Source organism: Meles meles, chromosome 2 (genome assembly GCF_922984935.1).
Source record: "Meles meles chromosome 2, mMelMel3.1 paternal haplotype, whole genome shotgun sequence".
In the NCBI taxonomy this organism is placed as follows: domain Eukaryota; kingdom Metazoa; phylum Chordata; class Mammalia; order Carnivora; family Mustelidae; genus Meles; species Meles meles.
In genome coordinates, this window is record NC_060067.1 from 104189893 (window position 1) to 104216038 (window position 26146).

At 33.9% G+C, this 26146-nt stretch overlaps 1 protein-coding gene across 2 annotated transcripts in view; it reads left to right on the top strand.

Annotated features, from left to right (window-relative positions):
* The window catches only part of TBCK (TBC1 domain containing kinase), a 214400-nt gene that overhangs the window by 77906 nt on the left and 110348 nt on the right, over window positions 1-26146 (top strand). For both annotated transcript variants that reach the window (XM_045998022.1, XM_045998021.1), the window contains exons 13-20: window positions 2212-2261; window positions 2444-2573; window positions 3570-3668; window positions 7508-7570; window positions 8070-8196; window positions 9377-9427; window positions 11811-11894; window positions 22403-22488. In XM_045998022.1, the coding sequence (XP_045853978.1) occupies window positions 2212-2261; window positions 2444-2573; window positions 3570-3668; window positions 7508-7570; window positions 8070-8196; window positions 9377-9427; window positions 11811-11894; window positions 22403-22488 (690 nt within the window). The remainder of the gene's footprint in view (window positions 1-2211; window positions 2262-2443; window positions 2574-3569; window positions 3669-7507; window positions 7571-8069; window positions 8197-9376; window positions 9428-11810; window positions 11895-22402; window positions 22489-26146) is intronic.

Consider the following 26146-nt stretch of genomic DNA (forward strand, 5'->3'; position numbering starts at 1 on the left):
TCCAGCTGGAATCCCCTTTTATATTGGAGTTCTATTGACATGGGAGGTAAGGTAGGGAAGGGAAGGAGTTCTGTAGTCTTATGTTAGGTCTCAGCCCTTTAGTGAACCTGTGTCTCTGGGCTGTGACCTTTATATAAAGCTTCTCAGCTTCCCTCCTTACCTTATTAGGAGAGACAGGAGGGCTAAAAGGAATCTGTATTGGGTATTTTTCTTCCCCACATCAATCACTTGGACTGGGTAAAGTTGGATATCCTCCCCTCCGCCCCCAACAAACCCAGTTCTTTCTTGAATGTAGCAGGGTCTCTTCCAGTCTGGCTGCCTGTTAATCAGGTGCCCAAGTCTTTGTCCCATTGTGCTTAAAACCCTAGGCCACGATTATCAATATATTTTATTTCTAGCTTATATCCTTTATCTCTAAGCCCAGTTTTGGGTCTCGCATCATTGATTTTCCTTATATTTTTAGGCTTTTCCTGTTAGTATTTTACATATTATGTAGTAGGAGGGAATTAGAATCCCTTACCTGGCATAATGCAAGGAATAGAAAATCTAAATCTGTAATTACTACATGATACACTAAGCTTATCATCTCTTTGAAAAGAAAGAATGTGTATAGTAGATGAAGTAAGTAGCAGTGCAAAACAACAAACAATAAATTACATCCAAATACATGGTTTTCACCAATTTGGTTTTACTCTTAATTTGCTTCTTTAAATATAATCGAAGTGTATGAACATCAGTTAAATAAATACAAGTCTTCAATTTTACTTTCTCAATGACCTTACATTTCCACTTTTGAAATTTAAGATACTTTTATCTATGATTATTTAAAAAATGTTTATGTTGATGATTTTAAAAATAATATGGAAACAAAATAATTTTTGTTTCTACTTTTCTGTATTTTTGCCCTTTTTGTACTTTTAATATGCTACATTTTTAATACAAAAAAAGGCAAAAAGTTACTTACAATATTTATGACTTTCAGGACAGTAAAACCCAAATTTTAAAACAATGTGCATATTAATAATGGGGTAAAATTTGAGAAAATCTTATTTTTCTACTTACAATTTTAATCCACAAAAGAAACACCTTAAAGTTTAGAGGAAAAATGGCATAAATCTATAGCACATCAAATCTTAGAAAAAAGCCAGGCGTAGAATCAGTGTTTGCCAGATTCTCAGTTGTGGGTAAAAGATTTTTTCTTTGGCTTTTAAAAATTCTGAGGCTATTCGGCTCAGGTCATGATCCTGAAGTCCCAGGATCAAGTCCCACATTGGGCCCTCTGCTGGGTAGGGCACCGGCTTCTCCCTTTGCCCCTCGCCCCCTCATGCTCTCTCTCTCAAATAAATAAAGTCTTTAAAAAAAAAAATAAATTCTGAGGCCAACTCATGTGGGTGAGTACACAATCAACAGAAGATCAATGCTGGCTACACACAGCGCTTGAACTTCTGTGTCAATCCCCATAGGAGCAGATACTCTGCCTTCAAGTTGGAAGTTGAATTGAAGAGCAGAGCAGCAGGCAAGATGGCATTAACTTTAATCACCCTACTTAGGATGTGTCTTAGATTTTACTTTACTATTGCCTGCTGCCTTATGCTTTTGAAGAATATCTATAATCCTGGCAATGGTATTATTTGGAGTAACATTATTAGAATAAGTTTGTGAAAAAATAATTAAGGAAATTGAGTTTTGTCAGCTGATTTACCAGCTGTTTGAGTCATGCATGTTCAAAGTATGATGTGAGAAATTCTCCTGAATCCTTTTTTTAAGCACCTTACTTTTGTTTTAGTTTGTATTAATGTCAAGGCAGAAGTAAATTGGACTCAAGTTTTAAATTAAGGGATGTGTATTAAAAAGTACTTTTTAATATAATCTTCACATAATTTAAAAAATGTTTTATCCATTTATTCAATTTTATACTAATTTTAGCAATTCTGCATCCTGTTTGGAAAACTATCATAATAGGTTTGTAACATTTATGAGAAATCCCTGAAGGTAAAAAAATAAAAAAGCAAAGAATATTCTTTACAGCTAAACTTAGTCACTGCAGGCATGGTGTATTTGCATGTTTACAGTAAATGAATTTTAAATTCTGTTGTCGTTTTCCTAGTATCTTTATAAATATATAATTTTACCTTATTCTTCCTTTTAAATAAAGATCAATCTTTCTGTCTCAGATCTTAAGTATCATAAATATTTTCTCTTTAAATTCAGAGATTAAAAGATGTTGGTGGAGAAGCATTTTACCCACTACTTGAAGATGAGTGAGTATATATATATGTATATATTCTTTTTACCATTATTTTTCTTTTCTCTTTCTATTAGATTGATAAGAAGCTTGCATATTTTTTTGGAAAATTGTTTCCTAAGGAGGATACAAAAATGTGATGTTCGGGGTTTTTTTATATGTTTTGTCAATTTTTCTGCTCTTGTTTCTCTATTATAGCCAGTCTAATTTACCTCATTCAAACAGCAATAATGAGTTGTCTGCAGCTGCCACTCTCCCTTTAATCATCCGAGAGAGGGACACAGAGTACCAACTAAACAGAATCATTCTCTTTGACAGGCTGCTAAAGGTAGGATTCTAAAGCATAAGGTGTAAAGAGTCCATATGCAATCTTAATTTTTTTTATTTCATTGGTAATTCTTAGGGAATCTTGATGTCATGAGAACACTAATTCTTATGACCTGTTTTATCTGATTAATAGTAAAAATGACACATGTTAATTGTAAATAAAATTAAAAAGTAAAAACAAGATGAAGGAATCTATGCAAAACCACATTAGACAAAAGATATTTAATATCTTTTTTAATATTTAAAAAACATTTAAAAATCAATAGGGAAAAAGGACTATCATTGAAACAGAGAAATGGATTAAAAAAATAGAAATAAAACTAGTCAGTAAATCTATTCAAATATGTATCCTTATTAGGACTGAAAAAAGTAAACTTTTTTTCCATATTGAATTAGCAAAGTGAGAAAGTATATATTGAGATTGGAACTCTCATTCTTCTGGAATAAGTATAAATTGGTTAAAACATTCTATAAAGCTATTTTAAATTTTGTATTAAGAGCCTTTAACAGGATCCATACCCTGTGTCCTATTAATTCTGTTCTAGAAATTCCTCCTGAAGTACAAATTTATAAAAAGACAAATTTACATGCAAGCTTATAGAAGTAACCATAATAATAACTTATATTTACTGAATACTTTCTATATTACTAGGTATTTTACAAAGTGCCTTATATGTTATTTAACATATGAGGTTCAGAATATTATTCTCCATAGGATCCATTCATAATTTTTCCAGAGCACAAAACAGAGAGGGATGATTAAAAACAGTAAATTCAGCTCCTCTCTTTGATTGTACTATATAAGATTTACAGAGGTAGGGAACTATTCCACTGCTAACTTAGTATGTATTAATAACATCAGGTGAAATAATTTCAGATACTTGGAACTTTATTGCAGGTCACCTTCAACTTTATCACTGGTATATTTGGAATTGTTTAGATTAAAAGAAGGCATTTAGTAACTTGAGGTATTTTTCATATCTTTTTTTATCTATAGGCTTATCCATATAAAAAAAATCAAATCTGGAAAGAAGCAAGAGTTGACATTCCTCCTCTTATGAGAGGTTTAACCTGGGCTGCTCTTTTGGGAGTTGAGGTAAGAAAGAAGAGGTTAGAAGCTGATCAGTCGTGTTAGGAAAGAAAGAAGAAGGAAAGTACTTTCTGGATATACATTTTCCAAGTTATTAGAAAATTATGTAGTAAAATTTGAGTATTAAGATTATTTTTGCAATTTTTAGTGAAAGGAATGGAGGAAAAGAATAGAATAGATAGAATAGAAAATATGATTGAAGTCTTGTTAGATTTATGCTATTTAATATTTCATTTAATGGGACTCAAATTATATTGATTATTCATTTTAATAATTGAATATTTTAATATACATATCAGTTATAAATATACAGCTCTGCTTATAAAGTATGTTCATTTAGAAATAGGACTGCTGGGCACCTGGATGGCTCAGTTGGTTAAGCATCCAACTTCGGCTCAGGTCATGATCTCTGGTTCCTGGGATCGAGTCCCTTATCACGCTCCTTGCTCAGTGGGGAGTCTGCTTCTCCCTCTGCCTGTGTCTCTCTCTCCCTCTGTGTCTCTCTCTCCCTCTGTGTCTCTCATGAATAAATAAATAACATCTTAAAAAGAAAAAAGGAAATAGGACTGCTTATTATAAGGAGAAGTATTCCACTCTAATTTGAACCGTGTCAATAATCATGAATATAATTTAGTTCCTTTTGGCACATCTGTCTTCCCAGCACCATGCTGCCAGGAAAAATGGTACTTTGTCATCTGTGGTACCTTATGGGTGGCAGTGAGAAGAGGCAAGGTGTCACATTATTAGAGTGACTTGAAGTACTAACAGAGACTCTAGTGACAGCAGTCATGGTAATGGGCCAAATCTTTGCCAATATGTTTGCATTTCCTGTCAATTTCTTTGTCATCCTGCCTTCCTATATTCTCTTATAGATATCGTATGGGTATCCATCACGTAATTTTTTTTTCCCATTTTTTAATTTATTTATTTTTTCAGCGTAACAGTATTCATTGTTTTTGCACAACACCCAGTGCTCCATGCAATACGTGCCCTCCCTATTACCCACCACCTGTTCCCCCAACCTTCCACCCCTGACCCTTCAAAACCCTCAGGTTGTTTTTCAGAGTCCATAGTCTCTTATGGTTAGCCTCCCCTTCCAATTTTTTTTTTAATAAACATATAATGTATTTTTATCCCCAGGGGTACAGGTCTGTGAATCGCCAGGTTTACACACTTCACAGCACTCACGATAGCACATACCCTCCCCAATGTCCATAACCCCCTCCCCCTCTCCCAATCCCACCTCCCCCCAGCAACCCCCAGTTTGTTTTGTGAGATTAAGAGTCATTTATGGTTTGTCTCCCTCCCAATCCCATCTTGTTTCATTTATTCTTCTATCCCCCTAACCCCCCCATGTTGCTTCTCCATGTCCTCATATCAGGGAGATCATATGATAGTTGTCTTTCTCCGATTGACTTATTTCACTAAGCATGATACCCTCTAGTTCCATCCACGTTGTCCCAAATGTCAAGATTTCATTTCTTTTGATGGCTGCATAGTATTCCATTGTGTATATATACCACATCTTCTTTATCCATTCATCTGTTGATGGACATCTAGGTTCTTTCCATAGTTTGGCTATTACAATTGCACCCAAAACTATAAGATACCTAGGAATAAACCTAATCAAAGAGGCTAAGAATCTATACGCAGAAAATTATAAAGTACTCATGAAAGAAATTGAGGAAGACACAAAGAAATGGAAAAATGTTCCATGCTCCTGGATTGGAAGAATAAATATTGTGAAAATGTCTATGCTACCTATAGCAATCTACACATTTAATGCAATCCCTATCAAAATCCCACCCATTTTTTTCAAAGAAATGGAATGAATAATCCTAAAATTTATATGGAACCAGAAGAGACCTCGAATAGCCAAAGGAATATTGAAAAAGAAAGCCAAAGTTGGTGGCATCACAGTTACAGACTTCAAGCTCTATTACAAAGCTGTCATCATCAAGACAGCATGGTACTGGCACAAAAACAGACACATAGATCAGTGGAACGGAATAGAGAGCCCAGAAATAGACCTTCAACTCTATGGTCAACTAATCTTCGACCAAGCAGGAAAGAATGTCCAATGGAAAAAAGACAGCCTCTTCAATAAATGGTGCTGGGAAAATTGGACAGCCACATGCAGAAAAATGAAATTGGACCACTTCCTTACACCACACATGAAAATAGACTCAAAATGGATGAAGAACCTCAATGTGAGAAAGGAATCCATCAAAATCCTTGAGGAGAACGCAGGCAGCAACCTCTTCGACCTCAGCCGTAGCAACATCTTCCTAGGAACAACGGCAAAGGCAAGGGAAGCAAGGGTAAAAATGAACTATTGGAATTTCATCAAGATCAAAAGCTTTTGCACAGCAAAGGAAACAGTTAACAAAACCAAAGACAACTGACAGAATGGGAGAAGATATTTGCAAACGACATATCAGATAAAGGGCTAGTATCCAAAATCTATAAGGAACTTAGCAAACTCAACACCCAAAGAACAAACAATCCAATCAAGAAATGGGCAGAGGACATGAACAGACATTTCTGCAAAGAAGACATCCAGATGGCCAACAGACATGAAAAAGTGCTCCACGTCACTCGGCATCAGGGAAATACAAATCAAAACCACAACGAGATATCACCTCACACCAGTCAGGATGGCTAAAATTAACAAGTCAGGAAATGACAGATGCTGGCAAGGATGCGGAGAAAGGGGAACCCTCCTACACTGTTGGTGGGAATGCAAGCTGGTGCAGCCACTCTGGAAAACAGCATGGAGGTTTCTCAAAATGTTGAAAATAGAACTACCCTATGACCCAGCAAGTGCATACTGGGTATTTACCCTAAAGATACAACATAGTGATCCGAAGGGGCACGTGTACCCGAATGTTTACATCACGTAATTTTTTGTGTGTGAATTCTCCCAAGTATTTTTAATCCTTTTAACTCTCTATTGAAAAAATTCCTTCCTTTATTCCTGATTTCTTTGGTGAAAGTCTACAAATATCTTTGAGTTTTGTTGGTTGCTTAATAAGAATGCCTATTTTTCCTACCATATGGTAATAATTAGAATCGTAGAACCATAAAATGTTAAAATTCAAGAGTACTTCCAAGGTCAACTTGTCCAAATGTCTCATAAAGTAGATGTGCCCGAGATGCTGATAATAGCATATAATGTCAGAGATTAAACTCCAAATTCCTAGCTCTTTTCTCTATCATAACAGTAAACCAGAGAATTAACAATTGTTCTGCGCTTGATCCTGTAGAACATGACCAAAATTTGAAGTAGTTTATGTAATTATTCTTTCTGTAACGGTATAAATGGAAAATGTAAGTGGTCTCTTTATTTCATTCTTTAATTTATCCCAAACCTCTTCCTTCTGGTGCTGAACTCCTCTAAACAATTTTATTTTATTTTTGCTTTCATTTCCAACTTTAACAGGAAAATTTCTCAAGGGATGACTCCCCCCATTTTTTTTTTAAATTTCTTCATGTAACTTACTATGTGTGAGAGGGCAATGAAGAGAGCACAACAAGGCTGTGTTATGTTGTGGGGACTAGGAGATTAGCTAAGCATATTCATTAAGTGACTCTTTCAACGTACTTGTCTTCCTGTGCATATAATTCAAATGACTGCCTTAGCAAAATGGTAAATTGTCATAGACTTTCATCACAGATTGTAAAAGATATGAAGAATTTTCTAAGAAGATGCTTTGGGTTTGAATGTGCCTTTCTATAATTGGGTGTATTTTCAAAGATAGAGGTTTTTAAGAACTGTGTTTTGTCTAAGTCAATAATTTGTTAAGGATATGATAAATTAATATATCTTCTCTTGTTTTTTGCAGGGGGCTATTCATGCCAAGTATGATGCAATTGATAAAGATACTCCAATTCCTACAGATAGACAAGTATGATTTAGATTTTCTTAAACAACCCAAGATAATTCTGCCAAATCTTTAAATTTTAGAAAAGCAAGAGGAATTTTCTTAATTATGAAACTCAGCAGCCTTCATATGTATATATATGCATGCTCTTATTTTACTCACAAGCTAATGAGTTAGAATTGTTCCAAAGGAGTATATAGACCAAGTAACTTTTCCTAATAATTGTACTTTTTTATCTGAAGAATTTGCCCTTTATTTAGGCCAGGATGTAAAGGAAGGTTTTTTGAAAACTTTATTAATATGTGCCTTTTCAATAAAATGGTCTGTCTTTTTTTCTTTAAATATACATACAACTTTCTTGGTGTTTCCAGAGGAATAATATAAACTTTAAAAACTTTAGACACCGGGATTATGTAGATGGTCTATTCTGATACTCAGGATATACTCTTTCCTTTTCCTTATCTTGAGGTTTATTGGAGATCACTCTATTCCAGTTCCACCTTACTATTCTGCTGTTTTACAGATTGAAGTGGATATTCCTCGGTGTCATCAATATGATGAACTGTTATCATCACCAGAAGGTCATGCAAAATTTAGGCGTGTATTAAAAGCCTGGGTTGTGTCTCATCCTGATCTTGTGTATTGGCAAGGTAACATTTTTCCCCCATTATTAAGATTCTTTCTGAAGTACCAGAAGCATGTTGCATGACTGACAATTTAAAAATTTAAAACAAATTATCAAAATTAGCTTTGTGGAAAGCTATTACTGGTTTTCCATTTTTTGAGAGAACTTTTTTTAAAACTTTGTCTAAATGCATAGTGGATATCATTTAAATGCATGATATTTAATGAAACAATTTGCCATAATACTGATTAGGAAAGTAGGAAGAATACTTTGTGCTATTGTAATCTTTAGAGACACTATTTTTAATGCTATGCAAATAATAAAATTATATTATACCATAAATAATTTGGGGTTAATTGATATTCTTGTCATTTAATGATTTACAACCTGGTTATCATGGTTATTAGGAATTGGAGAATAGGATGCCACCCTACACTGCTTATTTTGTTTATTAACTCTCTTTTATTAAATAACTTTAATGTTTCATGTCCTTCATTTTTAACCCTTCTCATTATTTTTGTAGTCATTGATAAATTCATGAATGAGATGCCCATTCTTCCCAGTTCTATTTTTTAATTTGCTGTAATGAACAGTAGGTTTTTTTTTATTTTAAATCTCAATTTCTGGCAAAACTTAAAACAAAGCTATTATTTTTCCTAGCCTTGTCCCTTTTAGAGTTCCGTATCTTCCTAACAATTATAGATTTATGTACCTCCCTTCAACATGATAACATATGAACAGCATTATTATCAATAAATGACATATGTAACATATTTGTATTTTACTGCACAATTTTAGAAAGTTTGCTTTTCATCATCCCAGAGAAACTTGTAAGACAAATTCCCATCTCCAGGATAAGGAAACATGCTTGGAGATGATTGCCAAGATCACCTAGGGTCAGAGATGAGACTGTATAATCCAAACCTTCTATCAATTTTATATTTTTCGACTACTGTATTTCTCACTTTAACTCAAAATAATAGATAATAATAACAGTATCTGATCTGTATTGGACATATACTATGTGCCAGTCATTGTCAATTACTCCTCACACTACTCCATGATGTGTAATATATTTCTGGATGAGTAATACTTAAAATGCTTAATCTATATAGAACTAATTCAGGGAACTTAATAAGGTATGTATATACACTTATATTGATCTTTATTTACTGAATTATTTACCCCCAACTCCTTTCCATCAGGTCTTGATTCACTTTGTGCTCCATTCCTCTATTTAAATTTCAATAATGAAGGTAAGCCTATTTATCATGTAAATAATCACTATACATATTTTCCTAAAATATTTTATTCAAACAGGAAAGGTGTTTTTTTTTTTTATTTCTTTTCAGCGTAATAGTATTCATTGTTTTTGCACCACACCCAGTGCTCCATGCAATACGTGCCCTCCCTATTATCCACCACCTTGTTCCCCAACCTCCCACCCCCCGCCCCTTCAAAACCCTCAGGTTGTTTTTCAGAGTCCATAGTCTCTCATGGTTCATCTCCCCTTCCAATTTCCCTCAACTCCCTTCTCCTCTCCATCTCCCCATGTCCTTCATGTTATTTGTTATGCTTCACAAATAAGTGAAACCATATGATACTTGACTCTCTCTGCTTGACTTATTTCACTCAGCATAATCTCTTCCAGTCCCGTCCATGTTGCTACAAAAGTTGGGTATTCATCCTTTCTGATGGAGGCATAATACTCCATCGTGTATATGGACCACATCTTCCTTATCCATATATTTGGGTTTTTTTTTTTTAAGATTTTATTTATTTATTTGACAGAGAGAGAGAGATCACAAATAGGCAGAGAGGCAGGCACAGAGAGGGGGAAGCAGGCTCCCTGCTGAGCAGAGAGCCTGATGCAGGACTATATCCTAGGACCCTGAGATCATGATCTGAGCTGAAGGCAGAGGCTTTAACCCACTGAGCCACCGAGGCACCCAGGTTTTTGTTTTTTTGTAAGGTACTTGATCTCTTCCTAGTAGATACTGTAAATTTCTTTTTTTTTCCTAAGATTTTATTTATTTATTTGACAGAGAGAGGGATAACAAGAGCAGGAACACAAACAGGGGGAGTGCGAGTGGGAGAATCAGGCTTCCCATGGAGTAGGGAGCTCAATATGGGGCTCAGTTCAGGGACCCTGGGATCATGACCTGAGCCAAAGGCAGATTCTTAACGACTAAGCTGCCCAGGCACCCCTACATACCAGAAATTTCTGTGAAATAATCTGTTAGACTCATTTTAGAGGATGTAAAGGATTAATTTATTACTAGAGTTTCAGTTGTAACAAGACAGTGACTAGAAATTTAGGGGGAATCTGATTATGAATTCATCTTCTTTTTTTTTTTTTTTTTAAGATTTCTTTTTTCTTATTTATTTATTTATTTGACAGACAGAGATCACAAGTAGGCAGAGAGGCAGGCAGAGAGAGAGGAGGAAGCAGGCTCCCTGCTGAACAGAGAGCCCGATGCGGGGCTTGATCCCAGAACCCTGGGATCATGACCTGAGCCGAAGGCAGAGGCTTAACCCACTGAGCCACCCAGGCGCCCCTCATCTTCTTTTGTGCCATTTAATGAGCTTTGGAGAAAATTTTGACTTTTTTAGAAACTAGTTTTAGCCTATGTATTCTTTCTAAACAGTTTGTAAAGAAATAGTGATCTTTTTCTCCAGAGCTGATCATTTCAATCATTCCTTAATGAAGACTTTTCTTATTCTCCCTCTTGAACTCATACAGCACCTTATATTTCTGGAAGTTCATCTTGTATATGTTTTATATTTTAGTTATTTATATACTAACATAGGAACCCTTTCTTTGGTTAAAAGCTTTTTTTAATGGCAGCTTTTTTATTTTCTCTCCCCCTCTTATAATGCTTCTTTTAATAGTAGGTTTTTCAAGAAATATTTGTTAAATTTAATTGACTCTAATCACTAATGATATCACATCTAGACTGCTACCCTATATAGCATAAATCTCTAGAAGGCCAAGTCTTGGATTTCCATTTTTATGAATTCTATTTCAGGTCAGAATTTACAAAGATTTCAGGAATTGAGTCTAGAGATAGCATAATCCCAGAGAGCTAAAATTTCGCTATTTGAGTGATTTTTAAAATGCACTGTTCTCTGACATCAATACTCATTAATCTAGACCAGAGATTTTGCTATGTTTAGTTAAACATAGTCTATTATTACACATACTGATCCAAGAATATTGAGAGATCTTTGTTTGAAAGAACAGTTTATGACTAGAGCTCCTAAATCCAAAGTTCTCAAACTCTTTTGTTGGTATCAAAAAAATTAAGGATCTTGAGGTCTGTATGAGTCATTAATAATGACCAAGTTTAGATATTTTTTTAAGTATGAAGTTCTGATAATAAAAATTTTTATTATTGTGGGATAAAGATTGCCATACTAATTCAAAACTGAAAAATTACTTGGATGGTTATCTTTTTTTCATCCAAAATATTTTCTGTTTTAAAAGATAGAGGGTTTTCTCCGCTTAGTTTTGTATTTCCATCAATTGTTAATATTATTCTTGTTTAAGAGTAGATTCAAGGATCGTGTGCTGAGTGACTGCTGACCATTTACCCCATTAACTAATTTGCTATATATCTTTGCCTTATTCTTTCTTAGCCTTGGCTTATGCATGTATGTCTGCTTTTATCCCCAAATACCTATATAACTTCTTCTTAAAAGACAACTCACATGTAATACAAGGTAAGCAAATGTCTTTACTTGTCTTTTTACAGAGTAAGTTCTTATGTCAAAAATAACCAATACTAAATTAAATTTATGATTGTGACCCAATAAAATGAGGTAATAGTCCGTCACTAAAACCCATAAAGAGACCATTAGGTTTGGTCTTTCTTCCAAGTCCATAAAGAATTATGGTATTTTTCTAATGACTACTATAACCAAAGACAAATATGTTTTATAGGAAGGAAGTTGCTTTTTGCTTTTATGTTAATTTAGTAAAGCCATCCAACTTCAAGAGCCATGTAATGTCAACTTCTGAGAATTTATGAAGTTATGTATTATTAGAGTGTATCTTGTATATTATTGAGATATGTTCCATACTTATTCATAGTTTCCTTATTACCTTTATTAGTAATGTTTATTATATAATTGGCAGTATACTCTAAGATTCCAGCAAAATCCAAAAATGAATGGATTTAGTAACACCTTGAATGATACCAAGAGATTTCAGAGACTATACAATGCAAATAATTTACCAAATAGTGGCCAAAACAAACCAAAAAGATTAAAGATAGAAAATATTCATGTAAGTATTTGTGCATCACAAAATGTGTTTCCTTAATCTTTAGTTAAGTCAGAAATAATGCTATTATTTTTAAAGCTAACATGAACTGATAATATTAATTGAACTTTCCTATATAAAGCCTGGAAAACATCTTTTCCCAAATTTATCAGGCCTTTATTAAAGCATAGTACGTAGCCAGATTACTGTACTTTAAGAAAGATGAAGATATTTGGAGAATCCTCAAATAAAAGCAATCAAAACAGAGTTTATATAATAAAAAAAAAATATGGTGACTAACATGACATAATAATAAAACAAAAAACAGAGTTTATAAAATGAATTGGCTAGCTCTCAGAGGGCCATATTACATAGCTTCTATTATATTCGTTTGTTTTTTTTTTTTTTTTTGGTTCTTTATAGTTTCCTATTTCAAAATACAGAAATGATTTACCTCTAAAAATTTAGTTTCATTTTTCCAGTAATTGTTTTAAAATACAGGTGAATGTATATGTTTTATATTGATAATGAATTTCCAACTTGAAAAAGGTAAGTTCTTATACTTTTTAGCTGCACACTTTTTAAATACACTTTAAAAAGGCTTATACAAATAAGCAAGACAAGATCTTGTTTATGTAAGTACAAGAGAAACCATAATATCCACAACGTGAATTTGGACTGAGTCAGAAAGGCCAAAACCACTCTTAATTTGTTAGATTACTCAGTAATATATTTTAACATTTAATATTATAATTAAAAGACTATACAATTACTTAAAGTTTATTTTTGTTAATGTTAATATTTTCTCATGTATAATTTCTATAAATTTGTGTTTGAAATCTTGAATTGGTAACTAATCTTAAAACTTTTCAAACCTGCAATAAATGTTCTTTAATATTATGATGAAAAACGTAGCATGTATATTTTCCCAAGAGACATACACAAGGTTTCTATTTGTTCAGTTTTTGTATTGACCATATGTTATATAAGAAAAAAGCAGTTTCAAAAAAGAAAAAGAAAAAAAGCAATTTCAAGTAAGTAATTCAGTAAGTAATTGCTCTGCACTGACTCTATGCCAGGCACTACTTAATAGAAGTTCCTAAGGTAATTAACACTCAGTCCTTTTCCAAGGGATTTCATAGTGTAATATAGGAAGTAAATATGAAAATAACTATTTATAAATCAATGAAATGAATATACATACTGCTATATTAGCACAGAGGATGAAGTTGGGGAAGTTATTTTGTGGGGGGGGTTTTTCAAATTTTCTTTTCTTTTTGGTAGCAAAGGAAAGAGATAGCATGTCTAGAAAGGTTTCATGAAAGGCGATATTTATTGATGAATTTGAAATTAGAGTAAGAATTTGCTTGGCAAAAGGGAGAAAGAAATTCTTAAGACAGAACAAGGAAGAGAACTGTAGTAAAAAAGTCCAGAATAGGTTGATAAAATAACCAGTAGTCAAATCTGATGCCTGAAGGCCAAAAAAAGCTGAAGAATGGGATGAAACAGGATGCTGATTATTGGTTACTAAAGTTTATGGAAGAACAGTAGTTTATTTTTCTTCAAAATGTTTATTTTAGACTTAGAATTAGAAATATTCGGCTCTCACTTTATTGTTTTCCTTCTTTGTGTGTCCTCCCCTCCCCTTTTGTTATGTAGTATTTTTAGCTTTAAACTTCAAAGTGACACTGATTTTTGATTAGCATCAATGACACATGCACACTTTTCCCCCATAAGACTTGGAAAAGCCGTATATCATATGAAATCAATCAACTCAATAGCTATTTGCAGAATTGCATATTCATTGAGTCATTGAATTGTCTCTACAGAAACCAGTTTCTATATTGGATAGCACTTTTAAATGTTATTTATTTGTTTTTATAACTATATACTAATAGAATGTGGGAGTTTTTTATTTTAAAGTTTTTCATAAAATACAGTATTTACATATTCATAGGACTCTAAAATGCTTTGCCTCTTACAGAAGAAACAAAAATTATCTGTTTAGTCAAAATACCCTATTTTGTTTGTTTACCATGATCCTATTAACTTGTTACCTGCAGACATTTTTAAGAAGATAAAAAATTTACTTCTAGACTAAATGAATAGTCTTTATCATTTTTGACACTATCAAATTAATCCCCAGTAATGTTACTATCAAGTGGATAAAGTATCAATACACAGGAATTTTTAAAAAAAAATATACTGGTTAAACAGCTCAAGGTTGGACTTCTAAATTAAGATCCTTAAAATTACTCTTAGACTCAGAACCATAGAGTACCAGCTGGATTGAAAAAGGTGGAGGGATCTGAAAGGGATAGTTTGGTTAGAGTTGCAGAGATATTGGAAAACAGGCTTATAACTTGCAGGACAGACATACCTTAGGCTATTGAAGAGAAAAAAAGGGCAGCTTTAGGCCAGTGAAGAGGGGCAGTCATTTAATTATTAAAAATGGGAACTAATCCTATATGGAAAACCCAACTATACTGAAAGGCCCTTCACTGATGGGTCTGTGATTAAAGGAGCGAGACTGATACAAAGCAAAGGTCAAGCAAAGCTTTATTCCGCACCAAGCATGAAGAATCAAACCTACCGGCTGGGACCACACCTCTTACAGAGAGCACGACCCCTCTCTCCTCTCTGCCTTACAGACTAGCCTTTAAGGGCAAAGGCCATGTGGTTGGGCCTGGCCACGCACAATGGGCCAATGAGATTGTAACACACAGAGAAAGCTGCACAGTCATGTTAGGTCACACATAAGTGACCAATTGAATTACAATTTGCCCTACAGTAGACATTTGAACTAGCCTATCACCTTGGTCAGAATTGGCCCAAAAGGCGCCCAAAGGGTGGGGCCCATACTCCTTGGTAGCTAGGGAGACAGTATGTGCCCCCCCCCACTGATCGGATGTCTCCACCTGGCCTGACCCACCCTTGTATTTGGGCTTTGTTACCTGGGACTGGTTTCCAGGACTTGTTTTTCAGTAAGTCCCCTGGGGGGAAAGGGGGCAGGGACAGTTTAAGTTTTACTGTATAAACAACAAAGTTATTATTTAACAGGATGGGAGCGCTCTGGCTAAATAGGTCCTTATTACATATACATTTATGTCTTTTTCAATTAAGAAAGGAACAATGTAGAAAATTGGCCTATAAACTTTTAAACTATACTACTTCAGAGTCATTCTGCTCTATGTTGTCCACCAAAACAGCCATTGGAATTTTGCTACAACTTTAAGCATTCTTTTGCTGTTTACTTATTTTCTTCGATTTTATTTATTGGCCAGAGAGAGAGAGAGAAAGAGAGCACAAGCAGGGGAAACAGCAGGCAGAGGGAGAGGTAGAAACAGACTCTCCGCTGAACAGGGAGCCGGATGCGGGACTCAATCCCAGGACCCTGGGATCGTGACCTGAGCTGAAGGCAGACACACTTAACCCACTGAGCCACCTAGGTGTCCCTCTTGTACTGTTTACAAAACTAAGGCATATTCACACTTGGACAAGTGGAAAATGTGGTTTCTACAAGTCAGAACGGGAAAGAGAGAGAGAAATAACCATATAAACCTAGGAAATAAAATTGCATGAAAAATTTCCCAATATTCTGTTTTCCTGTATATGTTTCTAAATCCTTTGGGGAAAAGGATGGTATCTTCTCTGTAATGTCTGTAATATTTAATGTAGTGCACCACATAGCTAGGATGGCTGTATAACTAAACTGGGGTATTTTTCAGAGTTTTTTAAAAGGCACACTAACTGCACCGGACACTGCACCTACAGGTGGCAACAGGAACTCTCCATGTAATCAGGCTGTATGGTCACGCTGCACACAGACATTAAGTTTTTGAGGAGAAAAGGAAGAAGGAAGATATAGACTAAAGTTGGAGTCTTTAGACTAAAGTTGGAGTCCTTTCCCATCAAAAAATAAGAAAGAGGGAGATAAGCAATTTCACCTAAAGGGTGCATTTGGAAAAAACGGTGCACTGCTTGTTTTGGATTGAATAAACATCTTTGTCATGGATGGCTTTAATGATAGCATATTGGGAGAGAGGAGGAAGTACATTGAACTTATAACCTTGCTGTTTTCCAGAATGTCTTACATCTTGTGACTAAGGAGATTTTTCCTGAGACTGAAAATGTTCTGCCTTTAATAGAAATAGTATGAAAACTGTTGAGTGAACTTGTTTGTATATTTACCAGAGCAGGGTATATGAACCAAAAAGAAAATAGCTGACAAGTATAGGCCTGAAAATTATCTTTCTCTTCTTTTGAACCCTCTTTTCTTTTTGACATAAAGATTGATGCTTGTTCTTGTGGTTTTAGATAGCAAGCCAAATTTTACAACTGGCAAACTTTGTAATGTGAGATAATCTAATATGGGTTCATTTGCAGTAGAATAACTTTGACTTCTTTTGAGTGCTATGCATCCAAATGTCACCAAATGAATTAGCTTAGGCACATCTTATTTGACAAGAGATTTATGACTCTCTGCATATTTACATACACTTAGCATCTTTAATGCCTAATGGAAAATAACATACAATTACAGAACTTTTAGAACCAAAAATGGTATTTTTGATTTGTGAGCTGAGGAAATCTTTTGCTTTAAATCTCTCCCCTATCATCCTTCACCTTCTCCTTACCCCATCTAAGGCAATGAAAGAAGAAAGACTAATTAGAAAAGAAAAAGTAAGGATACCCACATGTGGGAACTTACTGAAATTTCATCTTGTATCCATTTTATGAAATTGTTTTTGAAAACAGATGACTTATTTTTAAATAGCTGTACAAAAATACGATAGTGTCATACAAAAGCCTTACACTGTCATTTAAAAGTATGTAATGAATTAAGAAACTGTTTTAAAAGAGACATATAAGAATTTTTTTAATTTTAAAAGATTAAAAGGGAAAAGACTTTTTATTTTATATCTCATTGCAGAAAATTAAAAGGTATGAAGTCTCATTAAAACACACAAAAAATGTATATTAGACATGGTTTTGTTCATTAGTGCGATATTAAACTTCATGTGAAGTCTAGGGGGATTTTCGAAAAATCTTGATGTTCTTTTTTCTTTTTCTTTTCCTTTCATTTAATTTTTTTTAATGTATCATGTGTTATTTGTTTCAGGGATACAGGTCTGTGATTCATCAGTCTTACACAATTCACAGCACTCCCAATAGCACATACCCTCCCCAGTGTTCATCACCCAGCCACCCCATCCCTCCCAATCCCCTCCACTCCAGCAAACCTCAGTATGTTTCCTGAGATTAAGAGTCTCTTATGGTTTGTCTCCCTTTCTGGTTTTGTCCTGTTTCATTTTTCCCTCCCTTCTTCTATGATCCTCTGTCTTATTTCTCACATTCCTCATATCAATGAGACTATATGTTATTTATCTTTCTCTGATTGACTTATTTCACTTAGCATAATACCCTCTAAGAGTTTCATCCATGCCGTTACAAATGGCAAGATTCCAGTTTTTTGATGGCTGCATAATATTCCACTGCATATATATACCATATCTTCTTTATCCATTCATCTGTTGATAGACTTCTAGGCTCCTTCCATAGCTTGGCTATTGTGGACATTGCTGCTATAAACATTGGGGTACATGCACCCCTTTGGATCCACATACATCTTTGGGGTAAATACCCAGTAGTACAATTCCTTGGTTGTAGGGAGCTCTATTTTCAACTTTTTGAAGAACCTCCATACTGTTTTCCAGAGTGGCTGCACCAGCTTGCATTCCCACCAACAGTGTAGGAGGGTTCCCCTTCCTCCACATTCTTGCCAACATGTGTCATTTCCTGTCTTGTTAATTTTAGCCATGCTGACTGGTGTGAGGTGATATCTAATTGTAGTTTTGATTTGTATTTCCTTGATGCCAAGTGATGCTGAGCATTTTTTCATGTGTCTGTTGGCCATTTGGATGTCTTCTTTGCAGAAATATCTGTTCATGTCTTCTGCCCATTTCTTGATTGGATTATTTGTTCTTCTGGTATTGAGTTTGATAAATTCTTTATAGATTTTGAATACTAGCCCTTTATCTGTTATGTCATTTGCAAATATCTTCTCCCGTTCTGTCAGTTATCTTTTGGTTTTGTTAACTGTTTCCTTTGCTGCACAAAAGCTTTTTATCTCGATGAAGTCCCAATAGTCATTTTTGCCCTTGCTTCCCTTGCCTTTGGCAATGTTTCTAGGAAGAAGTTGCTGCAGCTGAGGTCAAAGAGATTGCTGTCTGTGTTCTCCTCAAGGATTTTGATAGATTCCTATCTCACATTTAGATCTTTCATCCATTTTCAGTCTATTTTTCTGTGTGGTGTAAGGAAGGAGTCCAGTTTCAGTCTTCTGCATGTAGCTGTCTCAATTTCCCCAACACCATTTGTTGAAGAAGCTGTCTTTTTTCCATTGGGCATTCTTTCCTACTTTGTCAAAGATTAGTTGACAATTAGAGTTTAGGGTCCATTTCTGCGTTCTCTATTCTGTTCCATTGATCTGTATGTCTATTTTTGTGCCAGTACCATACTGTCTTGATGATTATAGCTTTGTAATAGAGCTTGATGTCCAGAATTGTGATGCCACCAGCTTTCGTTTTCTTTTCCCAACATTCCTCTGGCTATTCTGGTCTTTTCTGGTTCCATACAAATTTTAGGATTATTTGTTCCATTTCTTTGAAAAAAAGTTTTATTTATATAGATAGATAGATGATTGCATTTTATAGAGATTGCATTAAATGTATAGATTGCTCTAGGTAGCATAGACATTTTCACAATATTTGTTCATTGAATCCATGAGCATGGAATATTTTTCCATTTCCTTATGTCTTCCTCAATTTCTTTCATGAGTACTCTGTAGTTTTCTGAGTACAGATTCTTTGCATCTTTGGTTAGATTTATTCCTAAAGGAGTTCTAGCAGTTTTGAGTTGGAGTCTTTTGGGTTTTCCACATAAAGAAACATATCATCCAAAGAGTGAGAGTTTGACTTCTTTGCTGGTTCAGTTGCCATTCATTCCTTTGTTGTCTGATTGCTGAGGCTAGGACTTCTAGTACTATGTTGAATAGCATTGGTGATAGTGGATATCCCTGCCATGTTCCTGACCTTAGGGGAAAAGCTCTCAGTTTTTCCCAATTGAGAATGATGCTTGCTGTGGATGGCTTTTATGACATTGTGGTATGTACCCTCTATCCCTATACTGTGAAGAGTTTTGATCAAGAAAGAGTGCTGTACTTTGTCAGATGCTCTTTCTTTATCTATTGACAGTATCATATGGTTTTTGTTCTTTTTTTAATTAATGTATTGTATCACACTGATTGATTTGCAGAAGTTAAACCCACCTTGCAGCCCAGGAATAAATCCCACTTGGTTGTGGCGAATAATCCTTTTAATGTACTGTTGAATCCTACTAGCTAGTATTTTGGTGAGAATTTTTGCATCAGTAGTCATCAGGGATATTGGTCTATAATTCTCCTTTTTGATGGGGTGTTTGTCTGGTTTGGGGATCAAGGTAATGCTGGCCTCATAGAATGAGTTTGGAAGTTTTCCTTCCATTTCTATTTTTTGGTACAGTTTCAAAAGAATAGGTATTAATTCTTCTTTAAATGCTTGGTAGAATTCCCCCTGGGAAGCCATCTGGCCCTGGGCTCTTTTTTGCTGGAAGATTTTTGATTACTGTTTCAATTTCCTTACTGGTTATGGGTCTGTTCAAATTTTCCATTTCTTCCTGGTTCAGTTTTGATAGTTTCTATGTCTCTAGGAATGCATCCATTTCTTCCAGATTGTCTAATCTGCTGGCGAATAGTTGTTCTTATGGATGTTGTTCATATAGTTGTTCATAATATGTTCTTATCGTTATTTCTTTGGTGTTGGTTGTGATCTCTCCTCTTTCATTCATTTTATTCATTTGGGTCCTTTCTCTTTTCTTTTTGGTAAGTCTGGCCAGGGGTTTATCAGTTTCATTAATTCTTTCAAAGAACCAGCTCCTAGTTACATTAATATGTTTTACTGTTCTTTTGGTTTCTATTTCATTGAATTCTGCTCTGATCTTTATTATTTATTTTCTCCTGCTGGGTTTAGGCTTTATTTGCTGTTCTTTGTCCAGCTCCTTTAGGTGTAGGGTTAGGGTGTGTATTTGAGCCCTTTCTTGTTTCTTGAGAAAGGCTTTCTATATTCCTATTAGGACCACCTTTGCTGTGTCCCAAAGACTTTGAACAGTCATGTTTTCATTTTCATTTTTTCCATGAAGTTTTTCAATTCTTCTTTAATTTCCTTGTTGACCTATTCATTCTTTAGCCTCCATGTATTTGAATTCTTTCCAACTTTCTTCCTGTGATTGAGTTTGAGTTTCAAAGCAGGCATTGTTTTTGTAGGTTATTTTTACCAAATAATTGGTTTGATCTACTTTATTGGAAGAAGGAGTTGAAGTTATTAAGAGAAAAGATTCATTGAGTTATTGTAGTTTTTTTAAAGATATGGGAAGTACTTTATTTTATCATGTGACAGCATGTAAGAGCCATATTTACAGGCATCTAACTGCATGTAGATTTGAATATGGGAGATGGCTCAGAAAGAACAATACTAGTAGTTCAAGTATTGACCTTATTTGATAAAGGATAACAGTTTTGATTATTGATTTGCCAGAGTTTTAAAATATAATTTTATATAGCTCTTGTTTCCTTAAAAGAACTATTGTTTTGAACCAAATATAACAAGGTACAGTTTATTCACATAATGAAACTGCAGTTGAAAACAAGCTTAAATATTTCCGATCTCAGTCTTTTTCTCTTCTCTGCATTACAAATGTATCATCCATCATCATGCTGAATTCCTCAGCATCTTTCATACCATATCCAGGGGAATCCCTGGGAAATAGTGAATGTCTGTCTTCCTTCAGAAAGACAGAGATAACCTGGAATTTTTCTTACCACATTCTCCAATATTCCTACAATTCACACTTTCTGCTCTTTTGAAATAATGCCTCCTTATGGCACAGCAGGAAAACACTACTAGGAATTAGGAGCCTGGCTCTGTCATAGAGAATAATACTAAATACGTCATGAAACCTCCCTGAGCCCTCTGTTCTTAACTACCGAAAATAAGTCATATTTATTTAGTCCTTTATTATTATTTGTCTTCATAGTAACCATTAGATTTAAGTAAGGCAGAATTCTATTCATTTTATGGAGTTATTGTCATTTAATTTCAAAAAGAAAAAAAAGTTGAGCTTCCTAAAATATGTGTTAATTTTATCTTTTTGCCTTGTAAAAGTATGGTTTATTTGCCCTTGAGTTGAGGGTTGCCAGAATCTTTTTCAGGTTAGAACATAGTGAGTAAATTGACAAGAAAAGCAATTTGTTGAAGGAATGGAGAAAATAAGCAAATATTCCTCATATTTTAACTGAAATTTATGAATTACAATAGGATTAGAATCGGCAACAGGTATTTTTAATTGTGTATTGTGTGCCTATTTTCGGATTAAGATTTTGCCAATTCTTATTCCTAAATAGGGTAATGTAGAGCCTTAGATGGAAATACATTAGAACTGGAACAAATGCCTATATCTCTGTATGTAAAAAAATTAAAGCATAATTGTTCTACTTGTGATTGCTTATAAAGTGTTGTTCCTTATTTAAGTATCTATTCCACTTTCTGAATATACAATAAATACAAGACAGATTTAATATTTTGAGCAAAAACGTATGATGAATTTAGTAGGAAAATACCACGTGTGTAATCTGGATTTAAGAAATGAACCAGTAGTTCAGAAGGTAGAAAGTAAGTTGTGCCATAGTTTTTGGTGTGTTTAATAATTGGCAGTAAGTAATTAAAATGGTGATAAAACAAAATTAGCTTACTAAAATATATTTTCTTCATAGAAAAAATTAAATATTGTTCAAAATGTAAATAAAACAAATTTATATGAATTTAATAGTATTCTGTAAAAATGGTGCTTGTCTTAAACTTTATTTTTATTTCAGAGTATCTGACTGTGTTCTCACAGATGATTGCATTCCATGATCCAGAGCTGAGCAATCATCTCAATGAGATTGGATTTATCCCAGATGTAAGTACTTGGGACATTAATAGATCCTAGGTAAAAAATAAAGCAAACACTGGTAACACAAAAGAGTACTGGTTTTAAAGTTGTGTTGTCATAAGAAATCCGTGTAGCTGAACAAGTTTCTGTTACTAATTAAAGCCTTCTTTTATAAAGTTTGTGTGATTACCTTCCATATTCTCACTTTAAGTAAAGGGAAAGTATGTTATTTTATATTTTTTTGGCACTATCAAATTTTTTTGAAAAACCTTTTAGTTTGAGTGTTGTTTTAAACTGTGCTGTAAGGGTTTTCACATGGATTTTATGATAGTCAGGCCTGCTTTTGAAGAAGTAAGAAATTTGAACTTTAGTGAATTTTTAAGCAGCTGCTTCTGTGTATTAACCTCAGAAGCTTTGCCAGATTTTAGCTTACTTCATTAGCTTCTTAATAGTCCATATCAACGCAAAAGTCAGAGTTGACTCTTAAAGGTTAGCCATGATTAGCCTGTTACTCATCTGTGGTGTGTGATATGCAGTCAAACCTCTATAGGAAGTGTTTTGGAGTATAGTATCATAGCTTTTTATTAACCTCAAAAAAAACATTTTTGAGATAGAGTTCTTCTTATTCCATCTTAACTTATCTTTGTTTCCTGATCATGCCTTTCCTCTTACGTCTCATATTAAGGGACCAGTTTATTGATGGTAAGATTACAGATGAAAAATGTTTATATTAACACTCGACTAATCTATTTGAAGTGTTAACAATAATACTTTTAGTATAAATACTTGCAGAGTGCTTTGAAGTTTAAAAATACTTTCATAAACATTATTTCACTTGAGTCTCAAAATAAACCTGCAAGGCATATGAAGCAGATAATTTCAGCGTTTTTAATTGAAGAAATACAGTGTTTGAGAAGATAACAAAACTAATTAGTCACAGAACTAAAATTTTAACTTACATCATTTGACAACCCTCTGCCCATAGTCTAGTTCATCTTCCATTGGAGAATAGGAACTAAAACATAGACATACTTACTTCTAGTTCATTGCTCTTTGTATTGTGCTGTATATAACTGTGTGATGTGATCAGGCCTTTAGTAACTATCCTCAACATTTACAGTGTCATTTGCTTCTAGGCTTCTGGAGAAATACCTTTTATTTGAGTACATGGTTTGTTCAGTGAAGGCTCCAAAAAGAACATATACAGATTAGGAAACAAATAAAATAAGGGCAAGCTCTATAATTAAATGGAGATAGAAGACCTTGTAAAAAAATTAACCAGTATACATATTATCATATTAAGTATTTATTTTTTTATAACCCCACCTTTCTTACTTCACATTATGGAAAATATAATACAAAACTACATTAAATATTATGGCAGGAGTTGAAAAAATTATAGAGGAGCTGACTGCCAAGTTGGTAATGGAATAAGATATTTGAGGGAAAAAACTACTAATAGCTAAGACATAGACTAAAAGAAGAGATAATTATTTTCAAAGAACTCTCTTGAAAGGACCTAATTGTTCTCAGTAGTAAAACAGAAAATGACATTGGTCAGGCAAAGTTGTAAATTGACAAACATTTATGTAGAAAATCATGTGTGGAATTACCAAGACAGCCTGATTAAAAATTTTAGACATATTCATGAATATAGAGTATTAAGAAAGGGCTCACAAAAGGAAATATATAATTTGTATTTGCTTTAGTTAATCAGAAAAATTAAACTCTGAATGAGTATGGTATAAAAGGGTGAGCAAAAAACATTGTTAAAACATAATAATGCAAACATATACTAAGTGCTTACTCTGTGCCAAGCACTGCTCCACCCTCTTTAAATAAACTACTCATCTAATCCTCACAAGCTTATAAATCTAATTAACAATTACTATTGAATATTTATACTTAAAATTAATTTTAAAAAGGCTAAAAGATGAATAGAAATAAAATTTTAGCTAGCAATATTATAAAAGATAAGAGCAGATGAGAACTCAGCTTAAAAGTATTGTAATGTTTTGTGTTGTATGAGGGGAAAATAAAAATACTCATTATACTTGGGCATTAAGTCAGAGATCTTTTCAGATCTGGATTTGTTTACTACTCTAAAGCTAGTGATTGAGCCTGTTGCGGTTTCATGGGCACTGGCAGAAAACCCGGGACTCCTGGGTCAGAGACAAAGGACATTATCACTCATAGCATAACAAGCAGCAGGAGCGTTAGCATCTTTGCTTTGGTTTTCTAACCATACATACGTTTTCCAATATGTTTGTATAACAACAGCCTTGGAAAATATAATCCAGAACAAAGAGTAGTCACGGTCTCCACTCACCGGAAATGTAGAAGTATAGGATGCATATTAAAATTTTAATGGTAATCATTAAGAAAATAGAAAGAGAATGTAGAACTTCTAAATCAATGGGGAATATGGGGATATGCAGTAAAGAAAAGTCAGCCAATCCTGTAAAAACATAAAAAGATCATAGAATGGGAGCTAATTAGATTGCCTAATAAAGGAAATTTTTAGTCATTAAAAAAATCTATCTGTATGCTATTTATGAAATAAAAATTTAAGGATATTAGTCAAAAAAGTAGATAAAAAAACTTAAGTCAGGCACATATTAACCAAAAGAAAACTAATGCAGTGATATAAACCAGTAAAACAAAAACAAAACAAAAACCCCCCACAAAACAGACCTACCCATAAATAGTTTTGGTATGTGACAGAGATGGCTCTATAAATAAATTAAAAAGAATGGATTGTTGAATAAATGGCCCTGATACAATTGGGTAACTACATGGAGGGGAGGTGGGAATCAAATCCAAGTTCATACAGTACGTAAAAGTAAGTTCTAGATCAACTAGAAGACCTGAATATGGAGTGTCATATTCATTATTTACATCTAGGAAGGAATTTTTACAGAAGTTACAGAAAATACAAAACATGATATTTAAAAAAGAAAGAATTACAATTGAGGAGTGGTACAAAGAGGCCTTCCGTTCTATTGATTATGCATTATTTTGATTTTTTAAATTTCCAGAACAATTGTCACAAGATGTTAATCTTTGTTAAGTCTGAGTGGACAGTACATTGGAGTATGTTAAATGTGCTTCTATATAGAGTGAGTTAATTATTCAATAATTCAATACTTTATATAAGCTATCTTTGATTTATGTTGCCCTCTTTATTATGATCCCCTCCTATAATTAATGGGGCATTTTCTGTAATTTCTTATAAAAATTCTTTAATACTGGTTTTATTATGAAGTAATATTGATTTATTTATGTACTGTGATTAATCTTATGAGATATTTATAAGTCATGTGGGATAGGGGACAGTTCCTTGTGTGATGAGAATGTCTAGCACATGGCAAATGCTGAACCTCGCTGGCCCCTATCCACTGATTGCCTGTAGTAATCCCCTAATTATGGTGACAACTAAAGCTGGGCATGTATTTCTAAAAAGTGACTCAACATTATATTTCCAAGCATCCTCTAGAGAATAGGTCCTTCACTACTTAGAATCCTAGAGTAAACAAAGAAAAATGAGGGAAAGGAGGATATATCTTAACCTGGAGAAAATTTGCTTTGTTCAACTATTCTCTGGTCTCAACGAATAAGCAAAATGAAAGGTATTTAATAAAGTTAAAATGTTAATAGAAGATTGTTATTTTGGAAATATTTCATC